Raw genomic sequence first — 23,605 nt, 5'->3', positions numbered from 1 at the left:
GCTGCCAAGAGGTTTAAAACCGATTAAACAGGAAGTTACAGTGCAGTTGAATTCACATAAGACTCAACAAAGTTCAGGTTTTTGTTTACTCACTACCTCAGCTTTTGGGAGCTCGGAGCAAATGTTTAAATGTGGTAAAATCTGGTAGCATGCTAGCACGTACTTAGCCTCTAGGGTTGTGGAGTAAGCCCAGGGGTTTGTCTGCATTGTGAACGAATAGTCTGTAATTATAAACAAATAGGGAAGAACGAGAAATCTAGGCAGGAGAGGAAGGGAAAAGAAAGTTCCCCAGGCCTTCCCAACATCCCAATCCGTCTGTCTTGCACCAGTACACACCACCCAACACATTTCTTCTATCGCCTGCCCATATGCTGCTGGAGCTAAGCAGTCCAAGTGTACAGCCCCGTCTGCCTGAAGGTATCTCACACAGGGCTTCCTGTCCCAGACTCCCCACTGCGAAAGTGGGGAAGTGAGGGTCTCTCACCTGTGTAGACATACACTGCAGGACTCCTGTGCCTCACGGCTGTATCAGATATAGAGACACTCTGCTGGGGTTTGTCAGGAAGTGCTAACTTTTGGATATGTGTGTGTGCCTACAGAGGAGTACAACACTAGTATTCAAGAGAAACTGCCTCTCATCATTGGCTCAGCGGCTGCTGGTCTGGTCTTCCTCATTGCAGTGGTGGTCATCATCATCGTTTGCAACCGGTGAGTTCCACTTGTGGTGTTCTAAACATGTAAACCATTAGCATAGCTTCCCCCCAATTATACCAGCAACTTGTCAAAATCCCATGCTTTTGTCCTGATTTGCTTCATTAGCGGACATTTACAGAGCAGCAGAGCTTGTAAAAACTCTCATAATGATGAGGTTGTGTTAACAAGATGATGGTGGGCAGTAGTGAGTGTTGTTTTCATGGCTTTAGCACCTTTTTAAACAGTACAAGTAGAGCTGTTTGCCTTTGTTCGCCTGCAGACGTGGATTCGAGAGAGCAGATTCAGAATACACAGACAAGCTGCAGCACTACACCAGCGGCCACAGTGAGTACTTAAGTCTTGATTACTATACACACACTATGTATACACTTAAAATGTACACTACCAGTCAAGTTTTTGAACAGTAAGATGTTCAGTGTTTTTTGAAGAAGTCTCTTCTGCTCACCAAGCAGCTACATTTTTTTGATCCAAAGTACAGCGAAAACAGAACATTTAAAATAACTGTTTTCTATTTTAATATATTGTAAAATGTTAATTTATTCCTGTGATTTCAAAGCTAAATTTGTGCATCGTTGCTCCAGTCATATGATCCTTCTGAAATCATTCTAATATTCTGATTTGCTGCTTAAAAACATTTACCGTTGTGGTCCCACTTTATATTAGGTGGCCTTAACTACTATGTACTAACATTTCAATGAATCATTTGGTACAATGCACTTTACATTGTACTTATATTTTTTAAAAATACCTATATGTAACTACATCTGTAATTAATTTCTGTAATTACATTTATAATTACACTGTTGACCCGTCCCTTACACCTTAACCCACCCTTAAACCTACCCATACCACCAAACCTGTCCCTAACCTTACCCGTATCCCACCTCAATAGCAGCAATAGTGTATTACAATACGAACACAATAAGTACATTGTACTTATTTTTTGATGTAAGTACATAGTAGTTAAGGCCATAGTTTTTTGTGTTGAAAACAGCTGAGTAGAATTTTAAGCTTTTCATTTTAGATAAATGCTGATCTTTGTATCTTTTTATTCATCAAAGGATCCTGAAAAAAAATGATTTCAACTGTTTTAGATATTGATAATATAATAATATAATAATAAAATGTTAAGCAGCAAATCAACATATTAGAATGATTTCTGAAGGATAATGTGACACTGTAGACTTAAGAAACAATGCTGAAAAATTAGCTTTGATCACAGGAATGAATTACATTTTAAAATATATTGAAATAGAAAGCAGTTATTTTAAATAGTAAAAAAATTCCTTATAAATGCAAATAAATGCAGGCTTGGTGAGCAGAAGAGAATTCTTTAAAAACATTAAAAATCTTACTGTTCAAAAACTTTTGACTGGTACAGTGCGTTATGGTTTATATTTTATGTTTTTTGATGTAAGTCTCTTATGCTCACCAATTCAGCATTTATTTGATAAAAAATAAATAAATAAAAATGCAGTAACATTCTAAAATACAGTACTGTCCTCAAGACAGTAAACCATCAGCATTTTACATATTAATGCCCTCCATTTCTCCCACTTACCCACCTCACACAAATCTATTTAGCTGCTGTATCTCTTTCACCATCAAACACACCTTTATCTCAAAATTGGACCTCAGTTTCTCAAGATTAATCTGTGGAATATTAATCCCACAGCTTCCTGCAAAATCCCATCAGAGAGTGCATTAGCTACTTCCCCTAGCAGCGGTTCCGTTGTTCATCTTTGTTCTCTTGCTCAGTTCTTTTTCCATCACTTGTTTATTTTCCCATCAAAGCAGTACACAAAGCTAATGCAAAAAAGCTCAGGTTCTTCAAAGTTAGCAAGATCCATCAAAGATTAGTCATAAAATGAGCAATACTTCAGTAAATACCATCTTAGCCTCAGAGTGCTGTTCCATTTATAGAAATAAATCTTTAAGATTCTCTCAAGGCAATAATTTAAAGCTAAGATCGCTCGCTTGCTCTTGCTCGCTCTGCCTCTGAGGGCTTATAGTTTATCTCTCTCTTGCTCACTCTGCTGAATGAAAATGGTCTGGCACTTTTTCTCAAGTTTTATTTTTCTTTGCCCTTCCTTATCAATTTAAACAGCTTTTATGCTGTGTAATCAGTGGTAAAGGACTGCTGTAAATGCTGTATTTATTGAAATAATTTCTGGAAGAGCATGGGGCCAGTAAAACCTGGAAAACCAAGGTCTGAATTCATCCATTAGTGCTCAAGAGCACAAAGTGCTCTCATTTTCTCACTCTTCTCACTTGTGTCTTATTCATTCGTTCCCTCTCTTTGTCTTGGACATTTTCTTAATCTTAAAAGCATAGTTACTAAAAATGAAAATGGTCACCATTTGCTCAACTTCATGTCATTCCAACCCGGTATTACTGTCCTATTCTGTGAAAAAAGGATGTTAGGCAAAATGTTCATGCTGCTCCTGTTCCATATCATGAAAGCGAATAAAAACATTCACGTTCAATATCTGGAAAATAGCAGTATGAACATCCTGCTAAACGCTTCCTTCTATGCTCCACAGAGGACAGAAAGTTACATGGGTTTGGAACAACGTGAGGGTGAGTAAATGATGACAGATTTTCATTTTTGGGTGAACTATCCTTCAGAAGAACGTTCTCCAGAGTAGCACATACACTACAACCTCATGAATTTGTTATAGGTTGACATTCACAAATCCTTTGATGGTGGATGCCATTCGCTTCTCTCACTCTATTTATCTTCTTCTTGTCTGTTGCGAGAGCACATTTATCAATTCCAAAAACATCTACGCAGCCAAATCACCAACAGAAAACCTCTCCAGCTGCATGAAAACACAATGTCTATTAAAATGCCTTCAGATAGATTTGGAGCTGAGAGACTGAATAATCGTATTTAATGCAGGAATGACGTAAGTCCTCACACACTTAAGTTCACCTTAAGCCAATTTACCTGAAATCAAAAGCCATTTGATTGGCAGCAGTGGAAATTGCAGATATATGGTCTCCACCAGGGACTATGACACCCCAGAGATGATACATACATTAAAGCGCCTTAACTTTCTCTTGGCGAACGCTTTTACACTCCACTGACTGTAGTCATGAGCTGTTCCAATGTCATGCTTAGAATCCAAAGCTACTGGAAAGCCAGCCATTCCCAGAGACCTCAATAACTAATATTTTTTGATATTTACACTTTTTTTTTTTTTTTTTTTTCAAGTGTCACCAGGAATGAAGATCTACATTGATCCATTTACATACGAAGATCCCAATGAAGCTGTGAGGGAGTTTGCTAAGGAGATTGACATCTCGTGTGTGAAAATCGAGCAAGTCATTGGAGCAGGTAATCAAACTTCCAAACGTCCAACAGTGTTTTTCTTGTGCCTTGACCTAAAGAACAGTGCACTTGCCTCTATCCATAGGAGAGTTTGGAGAGGTGTGCAGTGGTAACCTAAAGCTCCCAGGAAAGAGGGAGATGTTTGTGGCCATTAAAACACTGAAGTCTGGTTACACCGAAAAGCAGAGGCGGGACTTTCTGAGTGAAGCAAGCATCATGGGCCAGTTTGATCACCCCAATGTCATCCATTTGGAGGGAGTGGTGACCAAGAGCAGCCCTGTTATGATCATCACAGAGTTTATGGAGAACGGCTCATTGGACTCTTTCCTCAGGGTGAGCATTTTTGCGCCGAGTCTTGGTGTAATAACTGTGATGCAATCTATACAACCTAATTAAAAAGAAATTAGCATTTTTCATACTGTACATTATACTATTGCGGTGCCTGCATTCACATTTAAAACAAGTGATTTCATTTTTAGTGTTATATATATATTTTTTTATTTTAACAAAATAATGTGAAATTATAATAATAGCCATGATTATCACCTTATCTGTATTGGCTAGGAATTTTTAATGAATTTAAACCCAAAATGTGTAGAGCTATGTGTGTGAACATCTCTGGGCAATGACAAATCAGTCAATCATTTTGTTTCAACTAGTTCCTTGAAACCCTCTGAATGAACTGATTCAGTATAATAATATGGATTTCCCCACGCTAACACAAGCTCAGTAATGTAAACATGACTGAAATTCCAGTTCAATCTCTCATCAGCAGGTGTGTATGCACATCAGCATGGCGAACATCAAACAAACGTTTCCTCCTAATTTCTCATGCTGTCCATCAGGTAATTCTCCACAGGGTCTCTCTTTAATACCCAGCTGCCCCCCTGTAGCAAACATCTACTCTCAGTATTGATTCCAGCTGTAAGACTGTTGTAATAAGCTCAATTCTCTTCCATTCATCTCCACGGGTTGCCACACTAACATTTGCTTTAAAGCGGTCTCTTTAAAGAAATAGTTGAATCATTGCTCTGTGGTTAGTCATGCCCTCATTTTGCATTGGTCACACTCTCCCGGCCACGTTCTCTGCATTACAAGCGTCAGATAAGTGGTGTGTCTCACAAACTGAGCCCCCATATGTGCTTCCGACCTCTATCACAGAACACACATAGCGATCAGAAAATTGTGCTTGTTGTTTTAATCTGAAAACTCTTGAGGCCTGAGGAAACTACTCTCCAGTTTCCAGTAACAGCATCCATCTTGCAGATACATTTAGATGATTATCCGAGTGCAAGAATTTGCCAAAATCCTTGCTTACAGAACAAGCGTGGGGAATGAGAAGAGAACGCCGCTGTCAGCCGATGACTGGCATGTGTCAATTTGATTTCAGTGCAGAGCTGATGTGGATAAAAAAGGGGTCCGGATGCCTTGATCGCTGCTAATTGGGCTCTCTGTGTGTTGCGTTGAAAAAAAATACCTTTGATTTATGTAAATATGTAATCTTTGGGGAAGGAATGATTTATTTTGCTCATTAGCAAGGCTTTGCCTCTGATCTATCACGAGAGAAAACTTATTTTATCCTTGACACGTAGCTTTTCGGGGTGTTAGGCTCAGGAAGTGTAATTATCTGGAACAAGAAACCTTCATGATTGTGGCATTTAAACGAAGGCGAGTAAACAGGAACCAAACGACCAGCCATTTGTTAGACATTTGAACTAAATTTATTTCTTCTCACCACAGTCAGATCCAGCTTTCGGTAACCTCTGTAATTGTGAGGTTCTGATGTTATTTTAACTGTTTGGCTAGCCAGTTGTTTCACTCGTGTTTATACTTGCACAGCCCACCCCATTACAGAACACACATGCCCTACCGTGCCATCGCGTGAAGAAATGACTGATGTCTGGTAATGTAAGTAGAAGTGTAAAAAAATTGCAACGAACACCTCATACATCACGCTTACTCTGAGATCAAATCACAATGCTATATTAAAACATTTGAAAAAGACTAGCTAATGTTTTTTTGCTCTCATAACGTCAGGTTTGGTGGTGTGCGAAAGCTTTGAAACTCCTCAGATCTTTGTGTAGCTGCACAATTGTGTTGTTTCTTCAAGACCGTCATCCATTTCTGACAGAACGCTGAATTCTTTGAAAACAACACGCCTCTGTTGTGGCACCTCACTATGACAGCGGATGACAACATTGTGTGTTAGTGCTGAAACGCTAGAATATGAGTCTGATGGAGCTCTTGTTAGACAGGACTGTGAGAGAGGGAGACTCAACGCTAACCTGTCGTTCTTGCACTGATCCAAACTTCCAGTGTTGTTTTGTGGCGGATTAAGAAAAGAGAGAGAGCAAAAGGGAAAGAAACTCAAAAAGGTATGTTGTCGAAACTTTCAGAAAGAAGCATCAAAATGAAAAGTTAAGCACAGCCAAACAGAACCGACAGCAACGACAGCATGGATAGAATAATCCACATATAATCAGAAAAGAAAGAATGTTTGCTTCACTCAGACTGCAGATTCAAATAACTTTGAGGCGAAGAATCCCTCCAATTAAACTATAGGCAAACACTGTGAGCAGATTAGAGTGCCAGGCTGTATTTGCGAAGGATTTCAGCTTTATGAATAATGGATGCTGCTTAATTGCTGTGGAGGGTTGAGGAGAAGTTCGATCAAGTCGGCTTAACATGGGGGAAGGGTTTGAGTGTGACACATGCTGCTCAGAGAAGGAAGGGTTTGTATGCGACACAGAATGAAGACATCTCGTGGCTATTTCATCCAGAATCCAGTGCTTTACGTCTCTCTTCACTTGACGCGTGCGTGTCTGTCCGCACTGCGCCTGCTGGGCTCGTCTCGTCTGATCAGAAGCTGAATGCTGCTTGCTTCATGGCTGTCTGCGGAGGGTCTGCAGATGGAGGCAGCTGCAAGCACAGCTGGGTCAGAAACTGCTGGACCTCCTCATGAGCAAAGGGCTTTCTGACCACCATGGTCAACAGCTGCAAGATTTGCCACGGCCCGCATTGATCATCGAATGTCTGATCTAGCATTGCGTAGCATAAACTCTACCAATCCTCACCAGAGCGTTTGCACAGCCAACCCAAGCCAGGCTTGACTCAATGCATTGTGTTCAGACTCTACTCTTATCCGACTGGGCATACTAGACACTAACCGTGATTTCCACAGCTTTATTCTTGCCTTATTGCTGTTGTTTGGGATTTATATGTTAGCCAGAAGAGATAACTATTGCACAATTACTTATGAGTTGATACTAGGAATGCACAAAATACTGTTGTTATGTTTTGTGTGCACACATTTTACCTTTACAAATTTTTTTTTTTTTTGTGATTAATAGACAAATTTTTTATCATAAATATTTATTGATTCATATTGAATCTTCAGATTAATGTAGTAACAACATAAAATGAGAATATTTTAAATAATAAATGACAGGTTTTTAACATCAAGGCCAGAACCAGTATCAATACTGAAACCTCTTATTTTTTTATGTTTCTATCTGTGAATAAAACTGTAGAAGAGTAAACAATAAAGTAGTATTTTAACATTTAGTAGGCCTAAACTATCACTATTTTATTAAATGACAATTTTATGTCAACTTAAATCTCATTAGATAACTTGTTATTAAAGTCATTTGGCTTTGGTTTTATTTAGTGTAAAATATCTCTAGATGATGTTTCTTTGTCAATATTTGAATTTGAATATGAGTGCTTTCTGTCTTATTCTGCATTCATTTTCATGCTAAACAAATAATAAAATAACTACTTTAAACCACTTATTTTTATGTCTTTCTGTTCTGTACTTGTTTACAGCAAAACGATGGGCAGTTCACTGTAATTCAGCTGGTGGGCATGTTACGAGGGATCGGGTCTGGGATGAAGTACCTTGCAGACATGAATTACGTGCACCGGGACCTGGCCGCCCGCAACATCTTAGTTAATAGTAACCTCGTTTGCAAGGTGTCCGATTTCGGACTCTCACGCTTTTTGGAGGATGACACATCAGATCCCACCTATACCAGTGCCCTGGTGAGACGTTTTGTAATATTTGATTTGAAACGTCATGCAAACTTGTGCTTTGATTTGAGATGGCTTGATGAGGCTTTCCTGTAGCTCAAATAGTAGAGCATGGTGCTAGCAACGCCAAGATCATGGGTTCGATTCCCAGGGAAAGCAAGAGCTGATAAAATGTAAAAACTGTAACTTGAATGCAATGTAAGTCGCTTTGGATAAAAGCGTCTGCTAAATGCATAAATGTAAATGTTTATGATTTGGGTTTATACAGGGTGGGAAGATCCCTATTCGATGGACAGCCCCAGAGGCCATCCAATATAGGAAGTTCACCTCTGCCAGTGACGTATGGAGCTACGGGATTGTCATGTGGGAAGTAATGTCGTATGGAGAGCGGCCATATTGGGACATGACCAATCAGGACGTACGTACCTCACCACTTAAATTATCATTCAAAAATTTGAAAGAAGTCACCAAGCCTGCAATTATTTGATCAAAAATAAAATAAAAACAGAAATCTTTTGAAATATCATTACGGTTTAAAATGCCTGTTTTCTATTTGAATATATTATACATTTAATTTATTCCTGTGATGGCAAAGCTGAATTTTCAGCAGTCATTACTCGAGTCATCAATGCCACATGATTCTTTAGAAATCATTCTAATATGCTGATTTGGTGTCAATGTTGAAAACAGTTTTGCTGCGTAATATGCTGAATTTGGCAAAAATTCCTATTTTTAATACAGTTACAAAATTCTTTTTACTTCAGTAATTTATTCGATTCTTCCAATTTTCACTCCAACCTCATAACCTTTTCTGAGCTGCACATCCTCCATCTTTACTAAGTAAAACCACCATTTTCTTATAAAAGTTTTCCAATAGAAGCACTGTGAAATGATCATGCCAGAGGCTGTTGGTTGTTTGCCGTATGTTAGCGCTTGATAGATGAATGCAGTGCAGCAATGTTGAATCAGAGGCTAAGGTAAACAGCAGAGAGAGCACATCGTAAATCTGTCCATGTGCTGCTCTGCTGTATACGATGCCAAACCTCAGACCCCAAACACTGCATGAGTGCAATCAGTCTTTGCAGAAACAGCCGCACCGATCATCACATCGCATTAGCCTCAGAATGCAAGGATGACATAAGGATTTGCATCAAGAAATCCCATTTTTGAGATTTAAAAAAGAGGTTTGGACTGTATTTGTGTTTGTTTTGGAGAATGTGTGCTTTTGGTGGCTACATCATGTGACTTAGAGAGTGTCTTCAAGCTATTGTCCTTGTATTGTGTCAAAGGGGATCATTTACTCTCACAAAAGCTACCACAGAATTTCACCTGTACTTCATACTCCTTTCCTGGTGAACAAAAAGATGATTTCACATGCAAAGCATGTGCCACGTTAAACAGTCCCTGCCCTTGAAGAAAGCTCCCATTTCTTACATCCCTCTGGGTGGCTGGGAAAAGGCAAATTATGGGTCCAGATAATGAAAATAGTTTCAAATTGAAAGTGTGAACGCTAATGCGTTAAGAGGGAGCGCAGATCTCACCAGTTATCTTATTAGCAGTTCCAGATAGCGTCGCAATCCTCCCATCGGGTTGGCCGTTTGAGGCGCCTGAATGAGATTAATCAGGCCTTGAATGGAGTGCCGTAATGGCTACGATAATGAGCTGGGGAACAATGGGTCTCACTCGGGTCCTGCTCATGCTTTCCACTTCATGGCCTTGCATCTCGTTTCTGACCACCAAGGCCACTTGAAGCATCCTGTTTCATTCAGATGTGACGGTACATCCATCAGCTCAGTTCATTTAAACACTCAGTATCTGTTTTGTGCATTTAGTGACGCTACACAGTTAATTTGCTGGAGATGTATTTAAGTTTTATTTAAGTGACATTCTTGATTTCCTGTTACAACTTGCAGCACATTTTCCAAATGTACAATTTAGTCAGCGTGTATATTACAGGCCATGTGTTAATCATGTTTAATCTGACAGATGTTGCTTGATTGGAAATGAGTCGGACGGATAGGAGCCAGACTGAGGCTGAATACTGCCAAAAAACTTAGTAACACTAAGACCACTCTTTTTTCACATTTGATCAGAGAGGAAACGCTTGTACTGCCAAATTGATGTTATCAGCACCTTTATAATCAAGATCTATTAGCAGATTTAGGAGGTATTTAGATAGCAGCTGACTGTGACCGCTTATTTATAGTCTCTCTGTGTGTGTGTGTGTGTGTGTGTGTGTGTGTGTGTGTGTGTGTGTGTGTGTGAGTGTGTGTGGTTGTGAAAGTGTGATCATGTGTGTGCTTGTGGCCAATGACAAATGGCTTCCTTGTGTCCCCCTAAGACCCAGATAATGATCACAGTGCATTTATGAAGACTGCAGATCAATCCTCTGTCTCCTGCAGTGTTACAACCCCCCCGCCAGACGCTGGCTCATATCTACTGCCACCTGCCTCGCGCCATGCCGACAGCTCCTATCAAAACAAAGTTTTATGGCAATAAATTACATTTATTTAAAGTAACTGAATTTAAATCTAAGGCATTACACATTATGTAATATTTGTATTACAATTCCAAGAATTAAACTTCTACTGATACTGATTAGCCATTTGGATTATCTTATAATGTTGCACATTAATGTTGCCCACAGACTAACACGCGCTAGTTACAGATGTTATGCAGATGAATAGTTTAAATAGTGTGGCCGGCATGTGACATGGTGCTGCTTATACAGGATTCCTGAGTTCAAATCTGGCTTGTGTCATTTTCCGAAGCCATCCCTCCTTCTTTCCCACTATTGTTTGTCACCTGTCACTGAAACTTTTAATATACTTGGGATGCAACAAGCATATCTCTCCGCCCCTTTTAATAACCAGCTAGAGACCCTCACAGATCTGTGTCTCCCTCTGCAGGTCATCAACGCCATTGAGCAAGACTACCGGCTGCCCCCTCCCATGGACTGCCCCAGTGCCCTCCATCAGCTCATGCTGGACTGCTGGCAGAAAGACCGCAACAACCGGCCCAAGTTCAGCCAGATTGTCAACAACCTGGACAAGATGATCCGTAACCCCAACAGCCTGAAGGCCATGACTCCACTCTCATCAGGGTGAGTTGGAAAACAGAGTGCAGTTTGTTTGGATGATCAGAAGCGGATGAGTCAGTGGTTGTAAAACCTAGTAGACAGCATTGTATGTGAAGGGTGTTGCAAAAGATGGGAAACAACTAGGGCTGCAACAACTAATTGTTAATAACCAATATATACACTTTACAGCAGTGAATAATGCAGTTCTGTTTGTAACAGTGGAGGATGCAGAGTGAGCTAGTATGGGGAAAAACATGACTCAAGTTCTCCTAAACGCCATGAGTCATATTTAGTGTTTTCATATGCGTCTTTCCCTGTTATGTGCTTAAACGGGTACTTCTACTGATTAATGCATTTTACTCAGCACTGTTCTGTCCTTATTTGTATATGTTAGAAAGTATTTCCATTTTGCATATAGGTTCGTCCTGACAGCAAGCCATCTCTGTTAGATTTCACAGAGATCACTGAACAAACACCAGCATATGCATGTGCATCAAACAGACATCGCACAATAAAATAACAGCATAATATTTCTTGTTAGACATGAAATGTACATTTAAATTCTACATGCACCACAAATAATTGTATTTTTATGAGAGCAGTACTAGTAAAAAGACTATTGTAATGGAGTATGAATGTAATGTTCAGGGGTACGTTTCCCAAAGCAGTAATGGTCGCAAGTTCCGTTGTTACCAATAGAGTTCAATGGAACTAACAGTGTTTTTGGGAAAACATTCCGTTTTGTTTTTCTTGATTATCATTTTTAATATAATGATTTTAACAATTTCTTTCAAATGGTAAATTTCAGTTAAATAGTAAATTCAATTTAATGGTAAATTAATTAATGGTAAAATTCAATTTTCAATTTAAATTTTAACTCCTTTTTGCATATAAAATTCAATTGCAAATAACATACATAGATATGTACACTATATTTGTTTTCATTGCTTTTAGATTGTACATTGTTTGGAGGACACTGGGCAGCATGTACAATAAAATGTTTTTTTAATTTTTTTTATTAATTTATTTTTTTAATTTAAGTTATTTTTGGATTTTTTTTTCATCTTAAAAATCAAATAAATGATCAACAGATGAAGGGATTATAAAAATATTCATTAGTTACAGCCCTAGAAGCAACATTACGCTGCTTTCTAAGACACCTTATTTTTGTCTAAAGTTGCAGAGTGTGCAATCGCAGAATGCATTGTAACAGCCTGGTTGCAGAGTATGCAATCCCAGAATGCACTGCAACAGCCTGAGTGAAAAAAAAAAACAATCCACAATGTGGATTATTATATAAATATTTCTTCAAAATTATATGTGTGCACTATGTTGGTTAATGCTTATTAGAGCCTTGTGCCAACATCAAATTCAGTTTTTGTGCATGTCATGTGTAGAGCGTTCCAAATCAGTCACTAGTGAGGTTTCATTTCACTTAGGCTTCTACCTAGAAGGCTGTAGACAGCAAGGCAGCTCGCTTGGCTTTGAAACAGGGCGTACATTTAACACTTTGACTCATCTGACATAACTCATGTAGAGTAGTGCGCAATAGTCGTTACAATAAATCATATTTATGTAGAAAGTCACGGAGATGTTTAACTACAGTATTTAGTTTATGGAGACACATTGCCTTTTTGGAAAGCTGTGTAGACACAGACGTGAAACTTTACACTATGGTATGCCATGGCAGCATCAAGGGATCATAATGACGTTTTCAGTCTAACCGTTGTACATACATAATACTGTATTGTTTGGAGAGCAGTGCAGATCTGTCCATGTTACATGATATATGTGTGGCTACAAAAACTATTTTATTACTTGCTTTGAAGTTTCTTTTTTAAGATATTTAGTACTTAGATTAATCTGACATCCTCGCCTTTAGACTGAAGTGTATGCCTGTGTGCATGTGTCCTTTTGCATGTGTGTTTCATATATTAGGGGGAATTTTCTGTGCCTGACCTTTTGCCAGACCCGACTCGCTCACATCCTTCAAGGCATGTTTACAAAACCAAATGGAATATGACCTTAATAGAAATGTCTTTAAACAGCCTTCTAAATGATTCCTGTTCTGTTTTCAATCTTTGGTCAATGCTTTGGTTTTACTTCTGATACCTGTGGTGGGCTTTATTGATGCTGTGAGTTATTTCTTTTGGCATTGAATTGCTACGTAAATAAAATAAACTAGGTTTGATAGATCAACTCATTATTAAAGACTTTAGGCAGTCGTAAACTTGAAACAATAGTAAATCTGGGAGACGAAGTAACAGTGGGCAAAACTCTCATCAGTTTCTTGTGGACAAATGTAAAGTGGCCTAGTTTCTTCTGTCATCACGCTGATGGTGAAAGGCTTGGGTTTTGTGAGCTTCTCACCAGCTCTTTTTTGCCTGGAGGCTAATATGCTACAGTAGTGTTGCTAGAAAGTACAGTCATCTGGGGACATTAATTGCATTTTTTTTTGAAGAAGAAGAATTAAGCAGGGCAGAGGATATTTTGCACTTAAATTCTTCCCTAACTTCCCTTTTTCCTCTCCAGAGATTGAATTATATTGACCCAAGAAATAATATAGCTCAATATTCCCAAGTGTGTCACAATTGCCAAAAATATGCACAAGATTTAATTTAGTTTTTTAGTTTTTTGCATTGATGATAATATGCCAAATAAATGTGAACCAACTGTACTTTAGGAATGTACCATGTATACTATGAGGGGATTGTAGTGTGTACTTAAAATTGTAGTGTGGTTAAAAGCTATTTTTACTGCATACATTGTGACACATCTGTCTCTCTATCTCTTTCTCATTGCCTCTCCAGTGTGCATTTGCCCTTGCTTGACCGCAGCGTGCCCGACTTCTCTAGTTTCAACACTGTGGATGATTGGCTGGACGCTATTAAGATGGGCCAGTACAAAGACAACTTTGCCAATGGCAACTTCACCAGCTTCGACCTTGTTTCCCAGATGACCATGGAGTAAGTGCTATACCTATGAGAGAGAACAGTTTGGAAAACAGCCACGCTTTGATCACTGAGTCAGCAGAACCTCTTGGGGATCTTTGACTCTTAATAGCGCTGACTGTCAGTACCAAGATTTGCTCTATATTGCCCTAAGTTTCTGTCTATTTATTAGGGCTGCACGCTATGGTATAAAATATAATATTTTATATTAAATTATGCTATAGTTCAAAAGCTTGGGTCAGTGGGGGCCTTTTTTAATACTTTTATTCTACAAGAATGGATTAAATTGATTAAAAAAAAGACACAATGTTGCAAAAGATCTCAAATAAATGCTGTATTTTATTTATTTTCATAAAAAAAATCTAAAATGTATCATGGTTTCCACAAAAATGTCAATTGTTTTCAACATTAACAATGCATAAAGTTTCTTGGGCAGAAAATTAGCATATTAGAATGATTTCTGAATGATCATGTGACACCGAAGACTGAATAAATGGCTACTGAATATTCAGCTTTGCCATCACAGGTATAAATTACATTTTAAAACGTCAAGTCAAGTCACCTTTATTTATATAGTGCTTTTAACAATACAGATTGTGTCAAATCTACTTTACAGTATCAAAATAGGAAAATAGTGTGTCAATAATGTAAAACGACAAGATTAAACACTCAATTTTCAGCTAAAGGCATTTCATTATTGAATTCAATAATGTCATAGTCCAGCTTAGTTCAGTTTAAATAGTATCTGTGATAAAATGTATAAAAATAGAAATAGAATAACCCTTTATTAATAAATGCTGTTAAATGTAGTTAATAACATCTAAAACATTAAATAGAGTTAAAGACTTGAAGTTTATTATAAAGTTTTACCATTCATGGCAGCCTTTTGGGGTATAATGATAAATGCACAAGGCCATATCGCAATTTCAGTTTCAATGTGATTGATTATGTAGCTGTACTATTCAGTAGGGCTGCATTAACATTTTAATAAGTTATTGATAAACTAGTGTTTTCTTTGTTTTACGCTTAAGAGATTTAGTCAGTGACACTGACTCATCATCTCTGCAGTAGTGGATGTATGCATGTTTCATACGGATGACATTATCTGAGAATATTTGTTTTCCATTTGAATTGGTTCATTTGAAAGTAGACATTTCACTCTCTATAGATATATTTTTCATGTTTGTAAGGCAAGTATACACGGAAGTTCACAAAGACTGAGACGGCAGAAAGCGCATCCTGTTTGCTTTCATTATTTTACAAAAGCGCAATGTTTTGTTGTTATTGTGAGTGCATACATATAAACATAGGGTCTTTACAGATTCAAAGAATGTATTACTCTTATTTGTATGACCAAAAATGATGGAGTATTTTAAGAGCAAGTGAGCACACCGGCTCCTCCATCTGTCCTGCAGTGAGCGTGCTACTCTTCACACTCCACACAGACACTTGAATAGCGCACATTTTTCTAGGTTAACATTAGATTGAGCGGCCATTTAAAATTGCTGCTACTAACATATTTCAGATGATAAGCCATATTTGAGGTCAATGAATGATATGCGAGTGTTTGGATGTCCTACCTGATGTTCTGTATTACCACATAACCAGCCGTTAATGATCTGTCCGTCACGGACTGCCTGGCCTCACCACTTCCTGTGGATTGTTTTTCTGTGACTAAGTGACAAATAAAATTTTGGCCAACCAAGCCTCTTCTCGTCGACCAGTGGTTAATCGACTATTAGGGGGCAGCCCTACTATTCAGTCTCTTTATTATCCTCTTTGTCTTTTTTTTTTAATTAATAATAAATTGCAGTCTGAAATGATCTCTCAGTGATTAGACACTGTATGTAAATACATAAATATAGTTATATTTTCTAATCTTTGTTGCTGACTGTTAGTCACAGTGGAAATGGGAGCCACAGAAATGTATGCTTAGATTCTTCTCCTCTCCTCACCTCAGCTATTACCTGGCCAAACCAGACACGCCATGAAAACAAAAGAAGTGTTGTTGTTTCAGAGATGCTTGGATTGTGCAACAAACAGAGGTTGATAGGGATAAAGGAATTTACCGGTTACTCAATCTTGAACTAACATGCTCAGTTTACTTTGGCATCATGCGATGAAGCCAGTGAATAAAAATGTGTTACTACAGCCTTATGGTATCTGCTTCTGAGTGCTCATGTTTGATCTTGCCTCTTTCTGTTTGTGTGTACATAGAGATATTCTCAGGGTCGGAGTGACACTAGCGGGTCATCAGAAGAAGATCCTCAACAGCGTTCAGATGATGAGGGCCCAGATGAACCAGATCCAATCGGTGGAGGTTTGACCACGCGTCCGGATAAGACTGGGAGGAGGAGGCGGAGGGCCAACGTGAAGGGATGGGGCGGCCACTGCAGACCCTAAGCCTGATTTTCCTTCTGGACCACCTAGGATATCCACCTGCCCCCTCCTCCAAAACACTCTCGTTCTCCATCTGTGTTATCTGAATTCCCCATTAACCCCCAGACACCCTAATGGGCTCGACTCGGGAAAGCTGCGCCTGGAAAATATGGTCAAAACACCTGATCATTTAGCTTTAGCCGCCACCAATCACAGGATGACCGATCAGTCTGCCAGCAATAGGCTCCGCCCCCTACTTCCCTTGAATTTTCCTCTTACTTTCCTTCCATTTTATTCATTTTTGTTTTGTTTTTTTGTTTTTAGCCTTCATTTTTTTAAAGAGTTTTTGTAAAGAATTTTTACAAAAAAGGAATCTATATAAAATATATAGATTGGTGTAAAATTGCAGACTGAATATGGTGGACTGAATCAAAAGGCTACCCTTTAAAAGGGCAATGAAGAAACAGGAGATAAAAAAAAACAAAAAAACTCACCCCACAATACATGCTTCTGAGATTTTCTTTCTAATATTTTAGGAAAATCTTGAATAGAAATACTGACTGTCTGCTCAATGGATACACAGGGGACAACCTGCGGGACCTTAATCCCTCTCCCCTCGCTGACAGCCGAGGGAAAAGTATGCGAACACCATGAAATGGGACTTCCTTTTGGCAGCCAATACTGCCTTGAAGAAAATATAAGACTTTTTTTGCAGTTTAAGCTACATCAACACAAACAAACCTACAAACGGAGAAACAAAGTCAAAATAGTTATCACAGTGTTGAATTTGTGGTGCAGATTCCTCATTGCTAGGAGGGAGAAAAAAGAAATATTTTACAGATGTCATAAGAGCCTGCCAAATAGTGCATCATCCCTTTGTACCTCGTCTTGTACATATCAGATGCACTTGTGAGGTCATCAGAACAAGCCTGATGTAGTCCAACATTTAGTTTCAGTTTCAGTATTAGATGGATCTACATTGACATTTGATGGATTTTCTTTTGTGTGCGTGTGCGTATATGACTTGAGGGGGTCATCTTTTATATTCTTCCTCCTTTTTGTCATGGGCTAAGATGATTTAGTTTGAAAGAGGGCATAAGATATTCTCCCCCGCAAATTGTTTAGCATGTTCTTTCCTTGAACTGCTTAGAGAGAAGGACCCCGAGTGCACGTATGGTGTGGTCTTCACATCATCTACGCTCTTCTTTTATGTTTGGATGCCTGCCGTGTGTGTGTGTGTGTGTGTGTGTGTGTGTGTGTGCATGTGTGCGAATGGAGCACATGAAGCTGCGGAGCATGTGTGGTGCAAAACTATGATTTCACAGGAAGCTTGGATTTGATACACTTTGCAGATCACTGTGTTGATATGCTTATATTTTTGCCACCAAAACCATTTCTTTAAAAAAAAAAAAAGATGTTTTATAATAAGGTGTTTAGGGATTTTAATATCTGATAAAGTATGCAGTTAGAGGACATTTTCCTAACAGGGAAGTGATTGTTCATTGTGAAGCATAGTTTTATATGAGAATATTGTTATTGTATGACAGTTTTGAACTGGTTACAGTCACCAATTGGGGCCAAGCTTAAATTTGGAGTTTCATAGGTCATTTAAACAACAAATCACGAACAATATCGGCTGTAAATTAGTGTGTATAGGTTTTGTTTTATTTTTTACAGAAAATACATCCCACCGTTCTCCATGGTATGGTACTTCCACGATGCTCTCTGAGATCTTTCACCTCCATAGATGTAAGAACAATAAAACTCTGTATAATAATATTCTGAAGCAGAAACTTCCCCCCTCAGAGAGGTTTGTCTCAAAACTGTGTTGGATTTTAGTGTACATATTTTTTTTTTTATGTATTGTTGAAACTGTATGGAGAGTCACTATTGTCAATGTTTATTTTGGGCCTTTTCGTTTTGTACTAGGATTGGCTGAGAGATGAGAATCAGCCGTAGAGATGAACGGCATCTTCATCCATGCTGGAGTGTCTGTGTGTGATAGCGAGTGTGTTTGTACGTGCAGGTACGTGCAGGTACGTCCATGTACCAGCATTGAGGTCACTGTGGTTAACAATATACTTCTTTCTCAGCTGACGAGGGGCTCGCTTTATTCCATAACCTCAGGGTTGACATGCATCTGTGTTAAAAACCATGCAGTGCTGTGAGGTCAGTTCAGTGTAGGTAAGGTCCATTGGCTGAATCTCAGAGTGCTAATGAAGTTCTAATCAGATGGTGTTGACCATTCTCTGTTCTTCCCATTACATAATGCTTCCATTAGAATGAAGATTCTGTCGTTCAGTGTTTGGACATAAAACACAACGTTCAGCAGACAGGCCATCCCAGGTGTGAACTCTTAAAATACTGTGTCCAGAAAGATGGTATGATTTTAATTTCCTTAGAGCTTGACATACTAAATGGCCCTTAAGTTTTAGCTCTCAGCTTTTCAGTCATTTTTGGTAACTTTTTATCACCAGCAGGAGGATACAGGGAGAAAGGAAATGAATCTGGGCTTAACACCTTGTCCTAACCAGCAACATGGAATTTGTCCTTCCACACTGAAAGCAAAAAGTCAGCACAGCACAATCACAGCCAATGTTTAATATGCAATTTCATTATCGATCAAAAGTTTGGGGTCGGTAAGGCAAGTCTCTCAAGCTCATCTCATCAAGGCTACATTTATTTGGTCAAAAGTACAATGAAGAAATCATGTAAAATATAAAAAAAAAAAAAAAGAAAATTCATTTTAATGTATTTTAAAATGTAATTTATTCATGTGATGGTAAAGCTGAATTTTCAGCAGCCAATACTCCATCTTCAGTTCACATGATCCTTCAGAAATCATTCTAATATGCTGATTTGTTACTAAAAAAAACCTAAAAACTGTACAAAAACAATAGTGTGTTTTTGTGTAAACCATGATAGGTTTTTTACACGTTTAGTCTCTACAGTCACTTTTTGTATCAATTTAATGTGTGCTTGATGAATAAAATAAATAATTTTCTTCAAAAAATAAAAATAAAGAAATCTCAACCCTAAACGTTGGAATTATAATGTATGTTGGTGGGGCTATCAAGCTGCTATAGAAATGAATATCAAGAAATTTACAATACTTTCTATCCCTTGCAGGGCAGAAAATGATTGTAAAATAAACTAAAAAATGAATGCAAACTAACTGAAATAACAGATGATCAAAATAAACACATTTTCGTTTTTTTCTGTTTTGCAATTGACAAAATATTCTTTATGAGCAAAAACAATTAATACATGTAAAAATCATACCATTTTCATGGTATATATGTCATATGTGCAGCTGGTTGGGACAAGGAGCGAGTCAGAGAGGTGAGAGACAGATTGAGAGTGAGGAATGTTCTCACATCATAAAACTTGAGCAATGATGGTGCCAGCAGCCGCCTTTACCTGTCTGTCCAGCACATCCTCTCAATATTTAATGGCTTATCAGTGTCACTGCTGCACTGTGAGACTAAGGTTCTGAATCCCTCGTCTTCCTCAGAATAACACTGCTTCTGCTTCACCCTCCTTGGACAATCACTGTCACTCAAAGCTCCAGCACACATCCTGGGATCCACACACACATTGCTGCTGTCCGTCTGCAGAAATTGAGACTCTCGTGGCAGTAGCTCAGCAATATTTAGAGGTGCTGCCCACGAGTTACAGCGTGTTTTAAATCAGCCTAACAGCACAGGATTAACGGAGCTTTGAATGAAATCCAGTGCTGAAGGGATATCCTGTGTTCCTGATCCTCATTTTCTTTTCCTTCCAATGAAATTTGTCGTTTCATAAGTACAGTTTCGCTATTTGCAAAAAGGCGGTTTTCTTGCAGCTTGGCGCTGATGATCACATGAGTTTCTGGCGCTTTGCAGTGAGAGATCCGAAGGAACATTAACGACCAATGAGCCTTTCTGTTTTAAGATATTGGTATGTTGAAAGATCATGACATGCTTGACATTTGCTACGCATTTTCTTCAGCGAACCTGTATTTACATAGAAATATTTCATCACGGCGGTCTTATGTAATTCTGTTTTTCCACTGCATCTTTAACCGCTCAAGTTTGTTTCTCGGTAGGGGACTAATTGCTTCTTACGTCTCCCTCTCTCATTTGTCGTTTCACAGAACACTACGTAGACCACAGACAAATGAGACGTGGCGTCGAGAGTGTGAAAGAATGTCATGCTGAGTGATTTAAGCACTTCTTATTGTTTTTTTCACATGGATTATCACCTTAAACGCATAGTTTCTACCACAACACAGCTCTTTTTTCATACCAAGTGCTGGGAAAGATGGTATGTGGACATTTTTTAATACTCAGCACACTTTTGGTTCAGATGGCTTGTGAAAATAGCCAAAAAGCTGCCGTTATGTGGACATGCGAACTGCAAATGTTCCTTCTGGCAAGCAAAAATGTGATCCCGTGCACCATTTAAAGCTTTTTGTTGAAAGCTGGTGACAGCAAGCTGTGAACAGCATATGCTACCGCCGGAGCGTAATACCAATGCAAAACCGTTATTATGATGATTATGTGCGATTGTGAACGTAAATACAAGCTGGCTCTGGCTCACTCTCATTGGTCCATATTTCTGCCTGCATCCTCCAAATATGGTGGGAAGTTCTTGAATAGAAAATGGCTCCCCGAAACAGAGCTGTAGTGCATGTAGGGCCACTGCACCCTCTGGTGTTAGGAAGGCAGTAGTGCATTCATCCCTATGTCTCTCAGCCCTGCTTTTCATTACAGGGCGGCAGACCTCTCTTTTGCGCGCACGAGCCGAAATAGAGCACTGCCCACCTGGACCACTGTGACGGAGATGGGAGGTCCTGTTTCACTGTATAAAATGTACATTTGACTGTAACCCTGTGAATGATGTAACAATTTCATTATTTGTAATATTGTTATTGGTTTATTTTCTAAAAATTGAAAAAAGCCCAACTTGACTCTCCTCATTAAAACATGAAATGAGATACAACTGTTATACAGCATTCAGTGGTTTGTGTGTGTGCGTGCGTGTTAGCCTCAGTGTTTGTTTTCCTGATAGCACATTGCGCCAGTGCTGCCAAAGTCATGGGCTGATTTCCCAGGGAATGCATAATACTAAAAATTCTATGGACTGAATACATTGGAAGTTGCTTCAGATAAAAGTGGCTACAAAATATTTAAAGAAATATTCCAGGTTCAGTACATTTTTGCTCTGTTAACAGCATTTTTGGCCTAATGTTGTTTACCACTTGTCCCTTATTTTATTGAAATAATATAAAAAAAAAAAAAGATTGTAAAATGTATATTTAATGTAACAAAAAAAAAGTAAAATAATCAAAGTAAATTAAAGCTAATTAAAACGGTTGATCTGTCTTCACATGGACCAATAATATTTGTTGCGTGACTGGCAAAATGTCCAATCGACAGCATTTATGGTATAATAATGATTACCAAAAAAAAAAAACATTTTCACACGTCCCTCCTTTTCCTTAAAAAATATGGATTTAAAAAAAAAAGAAAGTAAAATGACAGTTGACTGCTTTTCGTTTTTTCTACACTACAATAAAATAACCAAAAAAAGCAAAAACAAATTTTGTATAGCTTTTCTGTGTAAAAAAAGGGATTGAAGTGAATAGTGCCAATCCATAAACATTAAAGGGTTAGTTCACCCAAAAATGAAAATTCTGGCATTAATTACTCACCCTCATGTCGTTTGAAAGAAAACAAAAATAATGACTTTATTCAACAATTTCTTCTCTTCCGGGACAGTCCTCTGCCATTATCGTCCTCTGCCATTACCACTGATGTCACATGGACCATTTTAAGGATGTCCTTACTACGTTTCTGTGCCTTGATCGTGGTATAACCCTTGCTGTTTATGGAGGGTCAGAGAGCTCTCGGATGTCATCAGAAATATCTTAATTTGTATTCTGAACATGAACATTATTGTGGGTTTGGATGGACATGAGGGTGAGTAATTAATGACAGAATTTAAAAACACCTGCCACCATGACAATGCTATAAACCCTATAAAAATAATTGAATCAGCTTTAATTCTGCATGATCTGGACTGTAATGTAAGTTCTTGTATAAAATAATTGCTTTGGCCTCATTCACTTGTGTTGTAAGTGCCTCAACATCACCTCAATTTTTAAAAGAAAACAAGGGACAAACATTACCGAGCTTAATTTACACAGTAAAGTGGTAAATAAAACAGATGATTGTAGTACATTATACAAGAAACCGCTTTCAATTTCAACAATTCCGTGTTTAATTCAACGTCCTTGCTGTCTCTTTGTAATCGTATGTGAAATTACTAGCGATTTCTGAGTGTGTACTGAACCTGGAATGTTGCTTTAAATGTTTAAAGATCCTGTTGTTTTATTTTCCCACTCATTACAGTCTCGCTAAACTGAGGTAAAATTACTCTGAAGACTGGAGTAAATTGAAATACCTTTTTATATAAAGTTCACATTGAAGGCATTTATACGCCCCAAATCACTCCTCACAGGACCGGCCTTTATGCTGCAGCCTTTGTGCTGATGTTCCTGTGGGGTGTTTGGGTTTGTCTGCGCTCCCCCTCCTGCTGTTCCCTCCGACCGGATCCCAGTGTCTCCTCACAGCTCGCCTCGCTTCGGAGGCCTCGTTAACGGGCCGATGTGTGAAAGCCCCACGACCTCTCGCTGACCTCGCCAAGACTGGCATGCGAAAAAAACACAGCCCCTGCGAGGAGAAGTGGGAGTTCAGGAGTTCAGTGCGCAACCCGCTGGCAATCCAACAGTTTTTCTCGTCTAATCCCGACCGCCTTTGCTTCCCCCCTCCTTTACGCCCTGTTAACCACTGCCACCATGGGCTCAGTGGGAACAGCACCAGCGCCAGACCCTCAAGAGAACATGACCAAAACCCTGACGATCATCTTTCACTGGAAACGCACATGAAAGTGACCGGACTCGACGTGAAATATCTAGATTGATAGAAACGCCCTTTGCTTTTTCGTTCGTGGTCGTGACGCCGATGGTGCTTGCTAACCGGAATAGTATGCGCTCACACATCATTGCTTTTGAATCGCATTTTTAAAAGATCACGCTGTGGTCATGCTAAGGAAATACGGAAACTACAAATCTAT

General features: G+C 38.7%; 1 protein-coding gene across 7 annotated transcripts in view; it reads left to right on the top strand.

Moving 5' to 3' along the window:
* ephb2b (eph receptor B2b) overlaps window positions 1-21,475 on the top strand; it is a 150,726-nt gene extending 129,251 nt beyond the window's left edge. Inside the window, exons 8-18 of one of the 7 annotated variants that reach the window (XR_009273378.1) lie at window positions 600-708; window positions 974-1,038; window positions 3,932-4,054; window positions 4,134-4,381; window positions 7,874-8,089; window positions 8,346-8,495; window positions 10,987-11,180; window positions 13,967-14,122; window positions 16,325-18,296; window positions 18,416-18,512; window positions 18,580-21,475. Coding sequence is in view for 1 of the 7 variants with exons in the window: in XM_058791336.1 (XP_058647319.1) it covers window positions 600-708; window positions 974-1,038; window positions 3,932-4,054; window positions 4,134-4,381; window positions 7,874-8,089; window positions 8,346-8,495; window positions 10,987-11,180; window positions 13,967-14,122; window positions 16,325-16,433 (1,370 nt within the window). In the remaining 6 variants the exon portion in view is untranslated. Of the gene's footprint in view, window positions 1-599; window positions 709-973; window positions 1,039-3,931; window positions 4,055-4,133; window positions 4,382-7,873; window positions 8,090-8,345; window positions 8,496-10,986; window positions 11,181-13,966; window positions 14,123-16,324 lie in introns of all 7 variants that reach the window. The other 6 variants (XR_009273379.1, XR_009273380.1, XR_009273376.1 and 3 more) reach the window with 6 other exon arrangements.
* The last annotated feature ends 2,130 nt before the right edge of the window (window positions 21,476-23,605 follow it).

The sequence above is a fragment of the Onychostoma macrolepis genome, chromosome 11 (genome assembly GCF_012432095.1).
Source record: "Onychostoma macrolepis isolate SWU-2019 chromosome 11, ASM1243209v1, whole genome shotgun sequence".
NCBI lineage: Eukaryota > Metazoa > Chordata > Actinopteri > Cypriniformes > Cyprinidae > Onychostoma > Onychostoma macrolepis.
This window is presented reverse-complemented; position numbering and strand designations above follow the sequence as displayed.